The following is a 20294-nucleotide window of genomic DNA, read 5'->3' on the forward strand; positions in this document are numbered from 1 at the left end:
TTTGATGGCTGCATAGTATCCCCCCATATATATATATATATATATATATATATATATATATATATATCTCACATCTTCTTTATCCATTCATCTGTTGATTGACATCTAGTTTCTTTCCATAGTTTGGCTATTGTGGACATTGCTACTATAAACATTCAGATGCATGTGCTCCTTCAGATCACTACATTTGTATCTTTAGGGTAAATATCTGGTACTGTGATTGCTGGGTCATAGAGGAGCTCTATTTTCAACTTTTTGAGAAGCCTCCAAGCTGTTTTCCAGAGTGGCTGCACCATCTTGCATTCCCACCAAGAGTGTACGAGGGTTCCCCTTTCTCCACATCCTGGCCAATATCTGCATTTCCTGACTTGTTAATTTTAGCCATTCTGACTGGTGTGAGGTGGTATCTCACTGTGGTTTTGATATATATTTCCCTCATGCCGAGAGATGTTGAGCACTTTTTCATGTATCTGTTGGTCATTTGTTTCCCAACATGTTTTCTGTTTTGTTTTTTTTTTGTTGTTTTTTGGTTTTTGTTTGTTTGCTTGTTTGTTTGTTTTTTCCCATTGGATATTCCTTCCTGCTTTGTCGAAGATTCGTTGACTATAGAGCTGAGGGTCCATTTCTGGACTCTCTATTCTGTTCCATTGATCTATATGTCTGTTTCTGTGCCAGTACCATACTACACTGTCATGCTTACAGCTTTGTAATAGAGCTTGAAGTCTGGAATTGGGATGCCACAACTTTGGTTTTCTTTTTCAACATTCCTTTGGCTATTTAGGGTCTTTTCTGGTTCCATATAATGTTATAAATGTTAGGATTATTTGTTCCATTTCTTTGAAAAAAATAGATGATATTTTGATAGGGATTGTGTTAAATGTGTAGATTGCTTTAAGTAGCATAGACATTTTCACAATATTCTTCCAATCCATGAGCATGGAACATTTTTACATTTCTTTGTGTCTTCCTTGATTTCTTTCATGAGTACTATATAGTTTTCTGAGTATAGATTCTTTGCCCTTTCAGTTAGGTTTATTCCTAGTCATCTTATGGTTTGGGGAGCAATTGTAAATGGGATCAACTCCTTAATTTCTCTTTCTTCTGTCTTGCTGTTAGTGTATAGAAATGCAACTGACTTCTGTGCATTGATTTTATATCCTAACACATTACTGAATTCCTGTATGAGTTCTAGCAGTTCTAGAGCCTTTTGGGTTTTTCACATGAAGTATCATATCATCTGCAAAGAGTGAGAGTTTGACTTCTTTGCTGATTCAGATGCCTTTTATTTCTTTTTGTTTACTGGTTGCTGAGGCTTGGACTTCTAGTAATATGTTAAATAACAGAGGTGATAGTGGACGTGCCTGCCATGTTCTTGACCTCATTCTTAGTTCTTAGTTTTTCCCCATTGAGAATAATATTTGCTGTGGGTTTTTCATAAATGGCTTTGATGATATTGAGGTACTTACCATCTATCCCTACACTGTGAAAAGTTTGATCCAGAAAGGATGCTGTACTTTGTCAAATGATTTTTCATCATCCGTTGAGAGTATCATATGGTTCTTGTACTTTCTTTTATTAATGTATTGTATCACACTGATTGATTTGCAAGTGTTGAATCAACCTTGAAACCCAGGACTAAATCCCACTTGGTCGTGGTGAATAATCCTTTTAATGTACTGTTGGATCCTATTGGCTAGTATTTTGTTGAGAATTTCTGCATCCGTGTTGATCAAGGATATTGGACTATAATTCTCCTTTTTGATGGAGTCTGTGTCTGGTTTGGGGATCAAGGTAATGCTGGCCTGATAAAATGAGTTTGGAAGTTTTCTTTCCATTTCCATTTTTTGGTACGGTTTCAGGAGAATAGGTATTAATTCTTCTTTAAATGTTTGGTAGAATTCCCCTGGAAGCCATCTGGCCCTACGCTCTTGTTTCTTGGGAGATTTTTGAGAACTGTTTCAATGTCCTTACTGGTTCTGGGTCTGTTCAGGTTTTCTATTTCTTCCTGGTTCAGTTTTGGTAGTTTGTATGTCTCTAGGAATGCATCCATTTCCTCCAGATTATCAATTTGCTGGTGTATAGTTGCTTAAATATGTTCTTATAATTGTATTTCTTTGGTGTGGGTTGTGATCTCTCCTCTTCAATTCATGATTTTATTAATTGGGGTCCTTTCTCTTTTCTTTTTGATATGTCTGGCTAGGGGTTTATCAATCTTATTAATTCTTTCAAAGAACCAGCTCCTAGTTTCGTTGATTTGTTCTACTGTTATTTTGGTTTCTAGACCATTGAGTACTGCTTTCCTCTTTATTATTTCTCTTCTCCTGCTGGGTTTAGGCTTTCTTTGTTGTTCTTTCTCCAGCTCCTTTAGGTATAGGAATAGGTTGTGTACTTGAGAACTTGGTTTTGAGAAAGCTTTGTATTACTATATACTTTCTTCTCAGGACCATCTTTGCTGTGACCCAAAGGATTAGGTTGTGTACTTGAGAACTTGGTTTTGAGAAAGCTTTGTATTACTATATACTTTCTTCTCAGGACCATCTTTGCTGTGACCCAAAGATTTTGAAAGGTTGTCTTTTCATTTTCATTTGTTTCCATGATTTTTTAAAAATATTTTTTTAATTTCCTTAAAATATATGTTTTAATTTCATTCTTTAGTAGTATGTTCTTTAGCCTACATGTATTTGAGTTCTTTCCAACTTCCTCTTATGACTGACTTCTAGATTCGGAGCAATGTGGTCTGATATATGCAGGGAATGATCCCAATCTTTTGGTACTGGTTGAGACCTGATTTGTAAATCCAGGATGTGATCTATTTTGGAGAATGTTCCATGTGCACTAGAGAAGAATGTGTATTTTGTTGTTTTGGGATGGAATGTTCCAAATGTATCCATGATATCCATCTTTTCCAGTGTGTCATTTAAGGCCTTTATTTCCTTGTTGATCTTTTGCAAAGACTGTGCATTTCAGTGAGGAGGGTGTTAAAGCCACCTATTACTATTATATTATTGTTGATGTGTTCCTTTGGTTTTGTTATTAAATCACTTACATAATTGTCTGCTCCCATGTTAGGGGTGTAGATATTTAAAATTATTAGATCTTGTTGGACAGACCCTTTACGTATGGTATATAGTGTCTTTGCTCATCTTTTATTATAGTCTTTGGCTTAAATCTAATTTATCTGCTATAAGGATTGTCACCCCAGCTGTCTTTTGATGTCTATTAGCATGGTAAATTGTTTTCCACCCTCTCACTTCAAATCTGGATGTGTTTGGGTCTAAAATGAGTTTCTTGTAGAAAACATATTAATGGGTCTTGTTTTTCAATTCATTCTGATACCCTGTGTCTTTTGATTGGGACAGTTAGCCCATTTGTTTTCATGGTAGCTATTGAAAGATATTAATTTAATGCCATTATATTGTCCTTAAGGTGACTGTTATTGTATATTGTCTCTATTGCCCTTAAGGTTACTGTTTTTGTATAATTTTGTCTCTGTTCCTTTCTGGTCTCTTGCTTTTAGGCTCTCTTTGCTTAGAGGACCTCTTTCAATATTTCCTGTAGGGCTAGCTTGGTGTTTGCAAGTTCTTTTAATTTTTGTTTGTCCTAGAAACTTTTTATCTCTCATTCTATTTTCATTGACAGCCTAGCTATATATACTATTGGCTGCATATTTTTCTCATTTAATGCTCTGAATATATCATGCCAGTTCTTTCTGGCCTGCCAGTTCTCGTGGGTAAGTCTATTGCCAATCTAATATTTCTCCTATTGTATGTTACACACCTCTTGTCCCACGCTGCTTTCAGGATTTTCTCGTTGTCACTGAGACTTGTAAGTTTTACCATTAGATCACAGGGTGTGGACCTATTTTTATTGATTTTGAGGGGGATTCCCTGTGCCTCCTGGATTTTGATGCTTCTTCCCTTCACCAAATTAGGGAATTTCCCTGCTATAATTTGCTCCAATATACTCCCCCTTTTTCTTCTGGGATCCCAATTATTCTACTTTTGTTTCATCTTATGGTATCACTTATCTCAAAATTTGAAAGAAAAAAAACCCCACATATATACAAAAAATAAGGTTAAATACAATGAAAGCATAAAATATGACTATAACAATGAAAATTTTAAAAGATTTTCAAAAAGGTATTGGTAAGATAAAATAGTTAAAAATATTAAAATAGGAAAGAGAAATAATTTAAAAGTATGATAAGAAAAAAATGAAATTTATAAAATTTAACTTTGAAAGAGTGAATAATCATGGGAGAAAAAGCCATGAATTCTGTGTGTTGCTTTACCCTAGCCCTGGAGTTCTCTGATTGGAGATCTCATTGATTAGTGAACTTGGTCTTGGCTGGATGTTCTTGTTGATCTTCTAGGGGAGGGGCCTTTTGCAGTGATTTTCAAATGTCTTTGCCCAAGGTGGAAATGTACTGCCCTTGCCAGGGGCCAGGCTAAATAATCTACTTGGGTTCCCCCGTAGCTTTTGTTCCCTGAACACTTTCTGTACAGCTTTGAAGGATGGGAATGAAAATAGTGACCTCCCAATCTCTCACCCCATAGGAAGCAAATGCTCAAACCTCACTCCTCAGTGTGCCCTCAGAGAAAAGCAGTCAATCCCTCCCAGCTCCCTGGTTTCCATCCGCACTCTGAGCTCACCCAGCCTATGACCAAACATTTCTACCTCTGTCGCATGCCCCCATTTGGAGTCTCCAAACCCAACAGATTCCTGCAGTGTGCTCCTGCACCTGGAGAAAGGAGGGGGTCTCCCCAGATCTGCAGCTTGTGAGGTCCCTGCTCAAAGAGCACTAGCCCAACTGTGCCTTGGATTATGGATTAAGGTAATTCTGAGCTGAGAGCCCACTGCTCAGCTCTGTGTCTATAGCCAGCTTCCCCAGTCTGACACCTGGGAGCTCTGTCACACTCAGACACCCCTGGTCTTTTTGTGTCCCCATGGGTCCTGAGACCATACTGTCCCCACAAGGGCTCCAGCCCTCACTTAGCCTCTGGAGCAAAGTACCTCAGAGGAGCCAACTTCTAAAAATTCCAATTTTGTGCTCAGCTGCTCTAACACTTGCCAGGAGCCAGCCCCTCCCCGCACAGTCTATCTTCCCATCACTTGGGATTCACTTCTCCACACGTCCTACCTTCTGGAAAGTGGTTGATTTTCTGTTTCTAGAATCGCTGCTCTTCTTCTCTTCAGTCTCCTGTTGAGTTTGTAGGTGTTCAGAATGGTTTGGTAACTAGCTGAACTCCTGGGCTCTGATTATAACTCGGTCTCCCACTTCTCCACCATCTTACTCCTTCAGCTCTCTTTTTTAAATCAATGAGGAATATTTTTCTCAGAATCTCCTTCAGCAATCAACCCCATAATCTCTCCTCCTTCTCTTCCTGAGCTAATGGCCAAAACTGAGTCATGTGTTCATTTCCTAGCTTCATAGGAGGTGTGCCTAGTGATTATCTGGCATTTCCAGTCTCTGATGCAGAGCAGATACTGCTGGCAAGGAAGAGGGAGGAGGATAATGACAGTTGTTTGGGATTAATTGCCAGCCATGGCTAACTTGGAAGATTATTTTCAAAGGCTTTTATCCTCTGAAGTTAAAATTCTCTGACACCTTCATGGCAGGGTTACAGCCATCCATATTATACATCAGGGTATCAATAAACTAAGGCCAAGTTTATGTAAAAGTACATGAATTTTCTTAAAAATTCATGAATTAATATCTAGAAAATTCAGTATAACCAGTGATAAATTTTTCTATGAAGTATAGCCAGGAAACTATGAGCCTGAATAGTGTGTGTGTTGTGTGTGTGCGCATGCATGCACATGCACACACACATGTGTATGTGTTAAAGAAATCTCTTAGGCAAATAACGTGTCATTGTTGTTCCCTGCTCAGTTATCTCTAAGAGTGTTAAAATAGCTAATGCCTTCCTAAGTATTTTTTCAGTAGTCTTCAAAATCTCTTCATAACCATACAATGCAGGCTGCAATTATATGGCAGTGAAGATGAGCACCCTCATAGCTGATTCTGTTCTCCATAACATTTTGATTGGACTGTGGCAGTGCAAACTAGAAGTGTCAGTTCCAACAGGTAGCCATCCGCAGAGATAATTGTCATAGTTCTTGCTTATATGGTGCCTTTCCCTCACAAAGAGCTCAAAAAAACCTTACAAGTACATTACATCTTTCTGCACTGTTGTGAGTTAGGAATGCCCAATAATTTTGGGCCAGTGAGAAAATTCATGTAAAGAATGAATAAATGATTAGTTGTGATTATAAGTCCAAGTAGACTGTAGAGAATAAGAAGAATGAAATGTGGGTCTCTCCTTTACCTAAGCAAACTTCACTGAAAGGAACAGTGCAGAATTTGTCCTATATAGCCAGTTGCCGTCCTTATAGTTGTTTTCACTTTAATCTATTTTACTGGACAAGTATTCCTTACTGTATAAACTAGAAGTACTCTTGAGATGCTACTTAAGGGACTATTTCTTCATACAGAATCTCTTTCATGTTCTGCACTGAAATAGAATTAAGTAATTACAAGAAAGAATTTTTCCAATAAGTCATCATAAAATCAACATTAGCCTTTAAATGTTGAATGTTTATAAGGAAAATATATTTCCAAAGGAAATGCTCAAAATATGTGACAGCTTTATGTCAATTACATATTTCAAATGTTTATTCTAATAATTTAAACACTGCAGGGAAGAATATCCTAAATGAGAATTATTAACAAATGTGTCTAAAAAATGGTATTCCCAGTATTCTTTGACAAAGTAATAGATGTTTAGTTTGGCTACATATCCATCTGGAAAATTCCAGGAAGCCAGTTTAGCATTTTGCTGTTCTCATTCGTAGGAGGAAGTTGAATTGCAATGATGGGAAGCAATAAAACTTATAGCTATGACATTGGTTTAAGGTATAGTAATAATTAAGGCAGAATTTTTATATAATACATTTGATCATAGAAATTATGTTTTATCTGCCATCAAACACTATATTTTAATTTTTCCTGTTTTGTAAAGATAATAACTTTATCTTTCTTCAAAATAAGTTGGGCCCATGGTTGCATTTCTTTTTTTTTTTTTAAGATTTATTTACTTATTTGACAGAGAGATCACAAATAGACAGAGAGGCAGGCAGAGAGAGAGAGAGGAAAGCAGGCTTCCCGCCAAGCAGGGAGCCCGATGCGGGGCTCAATCCCAGGACCCTGAGATCATGACTGAGCCAAAGGCAGACGCTTAACCCATTGAGCCACCCAGGCACCCCCATAGTTGCCTTTCTAAAGAATGTCAATTCCTAGGCCTTCCAGTGTTTAGTACCTATCCTGTAAGAATGATTTTTTTCAAAAATTTTTAATATGAGGGTCATTTAAAAAGAAATCATAAACAAGGGAATGATGTTGTTGCTAACTTGGCAGGTCTAAATTGTAAAATACAAATGTTCACTAAACATAAGACAGAGATTAAGCAAAATGGAAAGGTAATTTTCTTTTCCTATTTCAATAAGAGAGAAACATTGGACATGAACAACGGAGAGGAGTTTTCCTATCCTTGTGCCATGAATAGCCACTAATTAGACAGAGTGTTTGGGCACATTTGAAAAACAAGTTAAAAGCTGGGATGCATAAACCCATGCCAAAAATTGGCTGAATTCTGCAAGAGTCAGCAAACCTAAGTTACTACATTGGGAATTTATGGGGAAACAATAGTCCTGCCAACTTTATGTGGCTTCAGGGGTAATTGTACATTTAAATAAATAAAACCTCTGCATCTGATAAAAAGAAAATCATACACTGTATGCAGATGCACCAAGATATTACATTATTTTCCATCATTGGAAAATTCCACTTCAGTTAGAATCTTTTTCCAGATTTGCAATTGGGTAAATTTACAAAGTAATAACATGCTAGTAAGGATTTAATTTTCATAAGTGCAACCAAAATGACAGTCTTAAGAACAAATGTCCCTGGATTCCAGTAGCATATATACTAAGAAATGAAAATTTCAAGTAGTTAATTAATATAAATAGTTATCTATTGGAAATTCCCTAATATTCTCAGTTCTTAATTTAATTTATCATATTTACATTCAAGGGTTTGAAAACTTCACTGTTTTTAGGGACCAGAATTAAATCGAAAACCCATAAAACCATCTATATGTGAGTTTGTGAAGAGCAATATAGACCTGCGGTTGGGAAACTGTGGCTTAAGGTCCAAATTTGGCATCCCTGTTTTTTATAAATGAACCTTTATTGAAACAAAGCCATGTCCATGTGTTAACATATTATCTGTTGTTACTTTTGCACTACAGTGCAGAAATGAGTAGTTGAAGCAGAGATCATATAGTCTGAAACACTTCCATTCTGGCCCTTTACATAAAAAGTTTGCTGGCCCTTAACAGAGACTATAGGGACCTGTAGAGGATATGCTTTTCATACAAACATTCATATTTAAACAATGGTTAATCTAAATATTTCAGGGCAGATATAGATGACTGCCCAGTGCTGGGAAAAGAATGACTCTATTATTCTTAGTCAGCCATTTTACTAACTGTCCATGTGACCTTGAATAAGTCACCATTTCTCCTCTAGTGAGAAGTGAGCCTATCCCTTTACTGAAGTTATGGAACATAAGGTCAAATGGCAAAAAACAGTGTGGTCTTTAAGGAAAATATGTAAGTCAGTCCAGAGAAATGGAAAGAGAGCTTAAAGTGAATATTGAGAGCTGAGGTATAGAGTCTAACAGGTCAGAATTTCAAGCAGATAAATGAAGATGATCTGATCACATTTAAATATTCAAATAAGTTATTTAAATATGCCTAGCCCTGTGTTTTCATGGACAAGAATTCAATTCCATCATCTGCAACAAGAAATTTTTCAAAGTATGCTCCTAGTCTGTAAGAAAGAAAAAATAAATGTCCCTTGGTCACATAGACAGGAAAAAGTCTAAATTAGTTGCATCTGTTGGAGAATCACAATGAACCTTTGTACATTTCATCTGAGAAGTACTGCCAATAAGATATAAAATTTTTACTATTTGCAGGTGACATGATATAATATATAGGAAGCCCTAAAGTTTTCAAAAAATGACTAGAATTGATAAATGATTTCAGGAATGTCACAGGATACAAAAACAATATACAGAAATCTGTTGCATTTCTATACACTATAAGAGGTAGCAGAAAGAGAAATTAAGAAAACAATGTCATTTACAATTGCACCGAAATAATAAAATATCTGGGAATAAACTTAACCAAGGAAGTGAAAGATCCGTACAGTGAAAACTATAAAAACATTGAAAGAATTTGAATATGGCATAAACAAATGGAAGGATATTCCATGCTCATAGATTGAGAGAACAAATGTTAAAATGTGCATACTATGCAAAGTGACCTACAGATTTAATGCAATCCCTATCAGCATACCAATAGGATTTTTCACAGAAGTGGAACAAATGATCTTGAAATTTGTATGGAACCACAAAAGACCTCAAATAGCTAAAATAATCTTAAGAAGAAAGAACGAAACTGGAGGTATCAGTGAAATAAATCAGTCAGAGAAAGACAAATACCATATGATTTCACTAGCATGTAGAATTCAAGAAACAAAAGGGGGAAAAAAAAAAAAGAAGCAAACAAAACAGACTCTTGAATGTACCAAACAAACCAAGGTTACCAGAGGAAAGGCAGGGGTTGGGATGGATGAAATAGAAGAGGGGGATTAAGAGTAGACTTATGACGAGCACAGAGTAATGTATAGAATTGTTAAATCACTAATTGTGTACCTGAAACTAATATAACACTGTCCATTAATTTTACTGGAATTATGAAAAATCTGGAGGTTTCACATCCCAGATTTCAAGATATATTCCATTTAACATTTTTAGCAAGCTTTGCCAAAATGTCCTGGACATCCAAAAATTTTTTTAAATCATGCAACATCTATAAATCCTTAAGAAAACTTTAGAAAACTCTGACCTAGAAAATCTCTTAAGTTATTTCCAACTCCGAAAACCTTCCCTATTTTAATAGCTAACTCTTATAGAGCTTTTACCACATACCAGGCACCATCTATGTGCTTTTCCTACATTAGATCTTTTAATCATCACAACTCTATGAAGTAGGGATTATTACAGAATGAGAGAACTGAGTGGAAATGTGTGCTTTAATGTGTCAAAATCAAACAGCTAATGAATGGTAGCATCAGGATACAGACCCAGGTAGTCCGAATCCAGACTCCATGCCCTCAAGTACTCCACATTTATAGTTTTGTTGTTAAGTTTCAGATGTTCAAAAGTGCAAAAAACTTACCTAAATATTTCACAAAATAATTTTTTATTATTTGAATTTCAAAAACACCCTTATTATTAGAAATGTCCTTAAGTCAACTTAACACAAGATTTACATATCCAGAGACTAGTGAACCTCAGCTTTATCTGTATTTATCATCATTCATAGTTCATAATAAAGGTGCTAAGGTATGTTCATTATGGTATTTGTTGAAACAGACCTATCAGAATATCTCCTTGGCAACTGTTAATTAATTGTAGCTGCTTCCTTGGCAACTGTTAATTAATTGTAGATACCTGATAAAAATTGAGCGGTTTGTCTTTGTAAATATTCTGGAACTCAAACCTCTCACTGATAAAGAATCCTTCATTCATGCATGGGTGAATGTCTTCATTAAACAGCCCTGATTGAAAAGCTATTTATGCTGCGAATAAGACCGACAAGTTACTTGCTTTCATGGAGTTTTAATCTAGCAGGGTAAAAATAATGAGTAAGCAAACAAAAAAGATTTTAATTTTTAGTATTAAACATTTAATTAAGTAAAATAAAGTATTTAATTAAATAATAAATTAGATATTTTCAGTGGTAAGTGCTAAGAGAAAAATAACATAGAAGGTGAAGGTACAAAGGAGATTTTATTTTAAGTAATGGGGAATGGACTATTGTGAGGAGAAAACAAATAAGCAGAGTTGAGGAAAAGCAACCATCTTTTAGAAGATTTAGGCGAAGAACATTACAGTCAAGAGAAACAGCAATGATAAAAGTAACAATCACAGAAATTTCAGCATTTCTACAATTTTTATTTATTTAATAGGACCATAGCTTGTTAACATTATTTAATACAACCAATTACTTTGGAAGTTGCACCTTTAAATTCCTAGGTGAACTTACAAATGAATCTAAATAATCAGAAGATATCTGATTCAGGCAGATGAAGATCAAATTGCTGGCATTACCAGTAGAGAATGTGGCCCAAACTTGTGACCAAGTCCTAACATTGTTCTCTCTCATCTATGGTGGCAATCATGTCTTCAAGGCCAGCCATTTGTAAGGGGAAATGACACCAGTTGGATTCCCTGAGGGAATCGATGGAGAGATAGGCTCCCCCTTGACCCACAGGTACTTATGGTAAGGAAGGAGCATAATCAAATGAGGGCCTCCCTCAAGCAGGCTGGTGCGAACTGCTTAGGGACAGCCCACAGGGGAACCCAGTGGTGCAGTAAGGAGGAAACAAATGAAGATAAGATGTTCACCCTCCTACTAATCAGTAAGAAGAGAACATAAAAAACTTGAAATATTCCCCTAACATGGTGGATCTCACCTCGAGACGATTCCCACCCTCCAGCCTCACCCTGCCTCCCAACCAGGGAACATTTGACAATGTGTGGAAATATGTTGGTTGTGAAAGCTGCAGAGGGTGCTGCTGATATGCTGCTAACCATCCCTCAATGCACAAGATAGCTGTATCCTAGAAGTCCCTGTGTCCAGCCATGAGGGTAGGACATAGGGTTTTCTGCAACAAACTGCAAAGGGAATTTTTATAGAGTTTCTTCACTTTGGACCAAAATTTTTTATATCCTTCAAGGATACATGTTAATATTGTGGATTTAAGCTACAATCTCAGAACCTCAGCTTTAGATTTTCATTGTTTAGTATTTTCATTGTTTCTTTTTCACATATGTAAATATATATGATTCATATAGCAAAGTTCTCTAAAACCCAGCCGAAATGTCACCTCTCCTTAAAATTTCCCTAATTACTGAACTGTTAGATGTTCCTTCCTCTGAGCTCCTATGGCAGTCTATACATATTTTTACTTTAGCACTTACAACACTTTGAATTAATTATTCTTTAAAAGATTATTCCCATTTAGAAAAGAAGTCTTTCTGGAGTAGAGACTGTGTAGGATGTGCTAAACTATTCTATAGTGCACACAGTAGGCCCCTACATCAAAGAATTTACCTGTCCAAAATGTTAGTAGTGCCAAGTTGAGAAACTCTTCATCCCAGAAATCTTAGTAACTTCACAGAAATCTTGGTGACGCCAATGTCCATGTGGTGCCTGCCGTAAGAAGGACAAAGTTAAGTGAATGAATTAGGACTAACAAAGAAACTACTAATGCCAAATACCATGGATCTATTTTCTTTTTTTTTTTTTTTTTAGAGTGATTGCAGATATTTTTATTGCATTCTTTTTTTTTTAAATTTATAAACATATATTTTTTTCTCACAACTTCTTACTTGTTTATATCCTGATGAAATTTAAAACCCATTACATATATTCAGCTAAAAGGAACATTTGTTGGACAATTTGACAGAACAATTATAGTTTAACAACTACCACAGGAAGAAGAAAAGCAGTAGGCCGTGATGGACTGTTTAAAATCTTGTGGGTAGAGGCAGTCAATTTTAAAGGTATAAAAATGTAAGAACTAATATTGAATGATAACTTCAAAAAACAGAAGTAAGAGTATAATCATTTTAAAGATATAAAATGTAAGAAATCATGTATTGAAAAGACAACTAGAAAATAGAAGAACATAATAATGGAAGGAAACTTTGGTGACAATAATAAACACTGATGGAAACAAGGATCAGAAAAATAAACCAAGATAAAATTAAGATTAAAAAATGCTATTTTACATAACAAAACTTAAATAAGCTTCAAGAAAAGTTCAGAAAAACTTCATGGGGAAGTCTTTTTTTGTTCCACAACAAGGAAAAAGGAAAAATACTGCCCATTTAGAATGGCAAAGGAATTGTAGGAAACTGTGTTATACATTTAAGATAATGGTTTCTAGGTATGAATTTCTGAACCGAGGGTTTCAGAAGTAGTAGCCTAAGTAGCACAGGAAGAGAAAAATTCTTGGGAGTGACATAGCAGCTATCTATCATTTCACAACAGAAATCAAATTTATACTACACTGATACAGATAAGAAATAACAGGTTTTCTTTTTTTTAAATACATTGTATTAATAAGCCCACATCTAGAGAGTAGTGTTCAATTCTGAGTGCCAGTTGGCCCTCAGAAATAGGAAATGTTTTGAGTTCTGTGATCCTTGTAATCTCTGTCTCAACTATTCAGTTCCACTGCTGTGGTAAAAAAAAAAAAACAAAAAAAGCAAAAACAAACAAACAAAAAAACACAGCTATAGGTAATATGCTAACAAATGGGCATGGCTGTGTTCCAATAAATCTTTACATACAAAAAAACAGAGGTGCCAGATTTGAGCTGGCCCTGTTTTAGATGAGAAATATTGATAAATATAATCACAGTGTTTAGGGGCCTGGAAATCCAGGAATGATTTAAGAAGTCACTATTAGGACACTCAGGTATAAGACATCCCCATCTCTTTATTTAATAAAATTAATTTTTTCTTGGTTTTCCACCACTAAAGCTGGGAAAAAAAAATATTCTCGGGCTTATGTGATATTTTCCTTGGGGATCAGTGAGAACTACTGAATTCATAAATCCAGGAAATTGTGGAAAGGCCTTTGGTCTTCAGCTCATGGTGGTTCTTACTAGAATATTTGTTGCCTAAGGCTACATGGTTAAATCTGATGCAAGTGGCTCTGCTACTCCTCTGATTGATTCTCATTCATATGTCATACATGGCTACTTCCTTCACATTGGCTCTCAAGGCTTTGGTGCTCATCATTTTCTTACTGGACTGTGTGGTCTAGGAGCAAGATTTGCAAGAATCTGCCATTCCTCGATTTTCCCAGGCTCATAAGAAAATCCAAATCTCTTTTCATGGGGCCCAACCACAAACACCCCCTTTCCTGGAAGCCCCTATTCAGTGGTAGAGATCTGGCAAGAGGTGAGACCGATGTTCTTCTTACAATGGTGGCCACAGTTTCAAAACCATCTTTGGACTAGTGTCATACACAGGCCCTGCTGGTCACCTTGAAACATATTTTAAGATCTGAGTGGAGAAAGGAGGGATATACATATGAAAAAAACTGATAGTTCAAGGAAGCAAGTGGTAAATATCAAGTAAATCATGAAAAAGAAAACAAACGGTATGTGAACTAAAAAAAGAGGGATAATTTTCAGGTGGAATAGACAAAAAATATCCTTTGTTTATTTTTTAATTTTTATTTCCACTCGAGACCTTTACCTGAGCTCTGGGCTCTCTCCCTCTACCCCCAACTTTCTCTCTCTCTCTCTGTGTCTCACACACACACACACACACACTTTGCTCTAATTCCATTCCAGTCTTCCCCGTATTCAATCCGAAACTATTTTAAATTCCTTCCTCTCCTTTACCTCCCACACCCAGTCAGTCATCATCATTACCAAGCTATGTCTTCAGCAGAGCACCTTTCATTGCCCACAGTGCCATCCATATTCCCTTTGTCTTCTTTCTGGCCCCAGTTATATCCCACATGCCTTTCAGGACGGTCTTATTGGGCCCCTTTCCTAGCACATCCTCCCTCCATTTCTCACACCATTTGAAGCTGCCAGAGTGAGCTTTCTAAAGTACAAATCTGACAAATCCTTCCAATCTACATTCTAAAGTCTTCCATTGCCTTCAAGCTAAAACCACACTCCCTGGCTTGACATGGATGACCTTATGATAAGACTGCTGCCTACATATTATTTCTTATTTCTTACTATTCTTCTTATTGTTTTTACTAACCTATAGTTCCTTGAAATGGGCCATGATCTCTTTCAACACACCCCTTTGATATTTCCTTCTAAAAAGACCATCTCCTCTGATTTTATCGCCTGATCAGTGTTCCAAAAGGAGGTGTCAGTGGAGACTTTTACTTCCAACACTGAGAAAGTACCTCTCCCTGTGCTCTTTAGAAACCTACACATATACTTCCTATGACACTTATTCCACTGGGTAAAAATTACCCATTGTCTTAGCTATATCTCTCGAGATTATGAGCTACTCGTTAATATTAATAATACTTTTCATCTTGATAACCCTAAAATTTGAGAGATAATAGGAAATCAACATATTTATGTCATTAGCAAAGGCTTAAAACAGAAAATTGATCTTCCCAGAGTGACTATCAGTCATCATGTTATTAAGTCAAGTGGTCAGTTCTCAAATCTATCAGCAGTTTTTGTCACTTGCTTCACCTTGAAACACTTTCTTTACTTGATTCACATATTTCACACTCCTCTGGTTTTTCCTCTGATTGTCCTTTGTCACTTCTCAGTGTTCTTTGTTGGTTCATCCTCATGTCATGTTAGACCTATTCTTATCTCATCTACACTTAGTCATCTCAGACGCTTAAGACGTGATGCTGTCTCTTTGCCAACCACACTCAAATTATCTCTCTTCCCTGGACTTCTCTGAACTCTAGGTGTGTGTATATAACTGCGTGCTTGACATCTCTACTTGACTTTACAATCGAAATCTCAAATTCAACATTTTTTTTCTTCAATTTTATTGAAGAATAATGGACAAATAAGTATAAGGTATTCCAAGTCTACACAGTGATTATTTGATGTATACATATATTGTGGAAGGAGTCCTCCCATCTGGTTAATTAACACATCCATCACCTCGAATATTTACCTTTTTTGTTTGTGGCAAGGTGTGGCAGTGGGGTGGAAAACATTTAAAACAAAGTTCTGATCTACTCAGAATCCTGTTCTACTCTGTCTCCCTTATCCATCAATTACACCTTCATTCGTCCTTGTAGTTGCTCAGAACAAAACACACTTTTTAGTTATATTTGACTTTACTTTCTCCTACTCCCCACAGACATTTCAGCAACAGAACACTTAACTCTAATCTTAAATATGTTCGGAAGCCAACCACTTCCCATCACCTCACTACCACCACCCTTCTCCAAGCTACCATTTCCTCTCATTTGGCTTCTTCCATTAGCCTTGTATGTGATCTCCTGCCTTCCACTTTTGTCCTTCTCAGTCTATTTACAAGACCGCAATCACAAATATCCTTTTAAAATAAGTCACTTCAGTCACAACCTTGATCAAAACCTTTTAGTGACCCTTCATCTTAAGTCAAAATGAAAACCTACATCTTAACGTGGGGCTGTAAGACCAAATATCATCTAACTCTTCATTATCCTCTCTTTACTCCCCCCATCTCTCACTCTGCTTTAGTCACACAGTCTTCTAGAATGTCTTCAAAGAAGCAACAAATTCCTGCTTTAAAGTTTATGCACTAGTATGTTCTTTCATTTCCTGTAGGAGCTGGTTCAAATTTTATTTTCTTAATAAGGCCTTAGCTGGATCTGCCTATTAAAAATTACAATCCCCCATATCCATTCTTCATATCTCTCTCTTCTGTGAAGTTTTCACCATAGCACTTATATTATTCTATTATACTTATTTTAGTACTTATACTTAATTATTTTTTGTAATTTATTGTAATTCTCCCACCAATGCCATGTGAAATCCCTTTGGGCAAGAGTTTTTGTTCTTGAGTAAAGAGTAAAGAGTTTGTTTACTGCTGTCCTCCAAACTCCAGAAGATTGCCTGGTGCATAATCTTTCAATAATAGTTGCTGAATGAACAACGAGTACACACAGGTTTGCGTTTCTGAGTGCCTGACAGTGTCTGTATTATATAGTATTTTAATGTTGAAAAACACACAGACACACACACACAAACTATGAAATAGTTACAGTAGCCATTTTAAAGATAAAGGAACTAAAATTTCCAAGGTTTGAGTCAGTGATGCCTCCTGAATTTCTGTATAGTCAGGACTTAAGGATAGCATTCTGCTTAGTGGGAGGATAAAAACATCTTGGAACTCAGAAAAACACTCTCTTTTCTTACATGGTATGCTGTACTTGAGAATGGCTTAAAAAGTGCTGATTACATGTGGCACAGGCCAATGTACCTCTGGTTTTGGCACCAACTCTTGCTAAAGGTTTTACTGTTTTACAGAGATGTATCCCAGCCAAAATCTTTAGGAGACAATGAATCCAAGAAACTGTCTATAACAGAAGTTTATTTAGGGAAGTAGAAAATGACAAGATTGATGATAAAATGAAGGCCCCATTGTGGGGTTTTAGAATGCTTTGCTGAGAATTGGTTTCACCCATTGGTTCCCAAATGTGTGAAAATTCTTAAAAATGTAGATGTTGTGGACCCGCCCTATACCTCCTACTGGTATAGATATTTACAAGCTTTCTGGATTTGTTTTAAGCAACCAGCTCTGTATTCCTACCATAGATTGGCTTTTGGAAATATGAAAAGCAGGTGGCAGTTTGCATATATTGTTATATATTTGCAGTTTATGCCTCTCTATAAAATACTCCCATTTCTGTGCACTATAAAGCCAGGTAAATCTGACAGGGAGTGGATGGAATGTCTTTTGGAGCAATGTGTCATGGACTGCCTGACAATAGTATTTTTCTCCATCTGTTATAGGTCAATGCACAAACTGGCCCAGTTGGAAAGACTTGACCTAGGCAATAATGAATTCAGTGAACTGGTAAGCAAATGCATTTTCTAAACTTTATAAATACGCTATAGGAGATTATTTCTTTTGTCTCTATAACCCCAGGTATTGAATTATCCAAGTGCACATTTGCATTTTGAAATATAAAAATAAAATGAAACCCGGGATATAAAGTGATTGTTTTACTATATGATAAACCATAGAGAACTAGAGAGTGTTAGATTCACAAAAAAAGAGAGGAAGAGAGAGAAGCAGCCGAGGTAAGCAGATGCAAATTGACAGTTTTGAGCACCAGATAGGAGCAGGCACCAAGTTCAGTATGTCACATATATTATCTCATTTAACCCTTATTTGACATGTTGCCATGTTAACTTTATGGAAATGAGCTCAAAGTGGTCACCAATTTACACAGCTTTTATGTTGTTGGACAAGAGTTAAAGACTTGATTAACTCGAAGTTCATACCTTGAAGACTTCTGCCTTTGAGAATTCCTTAGTGGAGAGAAGGGGTTAAAGACCTTCTATTTACAATTGTACTGAAAGTTTCTTTCTAGTGAACACATATTTTGATCTCGTTGCCACCAAAATTGACAGAATTCTGACTGCTCCTTTCAGGCTTAAGTTTTCTTTAAAATATGCCTGCAGACCAAAATCTCAAATGCAAATTAGAAAGCAAAGAGTCCTTCATAAGTAGACTCTTTATAATTCAGAAGTCTCCTCTTGAACATCTTCAAATTTTAGAAATGCAATTCATCTAAAATGTATTTTAACTATTTTTAAATTAAAACATTTAATTAAGTAATCAACTATTCTCTCCCAGCTGTGTTGCTAATAATGTGACCTTAGGCAAATTACTTAACCTCTCAAAGTCTCTTTTTCGATTTCTCTAAAACGGAAATTATAATGGCTCCTCCTTTAGAGGGTTTGTGTGAGAACTAAATGAGATAATGCATGTGCAGGGCCTGGAAAAAAGGGATTCTCAGTAAATGCCAGTGTACATGGTATAATCCATACTTCATCTTGAATGTGCAAAGATGTGTTTGCCTTTGACCATAACTAATCTGGCCATTATTATCCAAGCCTCTATCAGCTGTTCCTTGAGAGTAAAAGCTGATAATTATTCTTCTGAAATTAAAAGTATAGTCTGATTTAAGAAGTTCCCTTTGGGTTGTGTTCATATTTTTTGCATAACAATTCTGTCATGTATCTTCGTATCTTCCCTTGCCTCTGTTCATAACATGGAATTTAGGCATGTACAAAGGAGGCTATACATCTTTCTGAAGAAAGGGGCTCCCTGGTCTCAGCCTGGCTTGCAGAAGTGTGCTGCCAGCCATGCTGGCCTCTGGCCTGATGTCTGCATCTGATCCTGCCCTTTAAGTTAAATCTGGAATTTTGAAACCATAGTCAGTTCTTTGGGCTCATGTACTACTCCCCATGAGTACCAGCCGGCTCCCCCCTTGCTGGCAGTGTCACCACTCAGCTGTCATTGTCTGTTAGATCTATTAGTCTGTATCTTGTCTCCTCTCCAGCGTCAGGCATGTCATCCATCCCCAGTTTCTGTTGTGAAGATACCTCTCTAATTTGATACTTAATACATTAGTGACCCTGTAGCCCACATGCAGGCTCTGAGAGTGCACATGATGTGCAAACTGAGGCCCAGGGAAAATGGACTCTGGAGCCTCCTTCCTCCTGTTACATCATACCACCAGGTTTGCCCTATTTTGGATGCACTCAATTTTGTTATAGGGCAGTTTTCAAGGTGACCTCAACACGGATAAGAGGGCAAAATGATTCAGTACATAACCCAATGTACCTCAGGCTTTTTTAAGGTAGACACTTATTAATAATATAGGTAGATAGATTGGTAAGGGTAGAGAATAGCTATGGCAAAACTGTTTTGTACTGGGAGTTTAGAAATCAGTTGTTAAGAAGCTACAATCTGCCCAGGAGCTAGGTTTAGTGGTTATAAGAACATGGACCGTGGATTCAGACAACTGAGGTTTGACTCTCAGTTCTGTCACTAGCTAGCCAGGTACAGTTGGTCTATAGCTCACTCTCTATCCTCAGTGTCCTCTTCAATAAAATAAGGGTATAAAAGCTATTGGGCTCATAGGCTTTTGGGGAAAATTCCGTGCAATAGAATCTATAATAAACACTCAATATATATTTCTATGAATTTTTGATTCTGTCAGGTATATGACTTTGGAAATCAAATCTATAAATATGTGGAACAAAAAGATGAGTAGGATATATTTACACATTTTTGAAAGCAGACATAGTAAAAATAACCTTAAAAAACATAATAACTCATGCTTTATGGTATCTAAGAAATCATCATTGAGGAGAAACATTTTTTGTTTGTTTGTTTTTGAACTCCCAATATTCCATGCTAGTCACAAAGCAAGTCTCTTAAAAAAAAAAAGAAAAAGAAGAAAGTTTTTCATTTGTTCCTGGACTACTTATTCAATGATACTGAGTTACTCGGCATTGGCAGCAGGGAGGAGAGTTGGGGAGTATAATTATGGAATTTCACATTTCTGTCATTCACTTTAATCAGATGTCTGGCTTTTATTAGTCATATGTGTGGGACTATCTATTGTTTCTCTGAAAGT

The 20294-nt window shown here is 36.4% G+C and overlaps 1 protein-coding gene across 4 annotated transcripts in view; it reads left to right on the forward strand.

The window, feature by feature from the left end:
• LRRC7 (leucine rich repeat containing 7) overlaps nt 1-20294 on the forward strand; it is a 573404-nt gene that overhangs the window by 353252 nt on the left and 199858 nt on the right. For all 4 annotated transcript variants that reach the window (XM_059138593.1, XM_059138591.1, XM_059138595.1 and 1 more), the window contains exon 8: nt 17653-17716. In XM_059138593.1, coding sequence (XP_058994576.1) covers nt 17653-17716 — 64 coding nt within the window. The remainder of the gene's footprint in view (nt 1-17652; nt 17717-20294) is intronic.

The sequence above is a fragment of the Mustela lutreola genome, chromosome 10, assembly GCF_030435805.1.
Source record: "Mustela lutreola isolate mMusLut2 chromosome 10, mMusLut2.pri, whole genome shotgun sequence".
Taxonomy (NCBI): Eukaryota; Metazoa; Chordata; class Mammalia; order Carnivora; family Mustelidae; genus Mustela; species Mustela lutreola.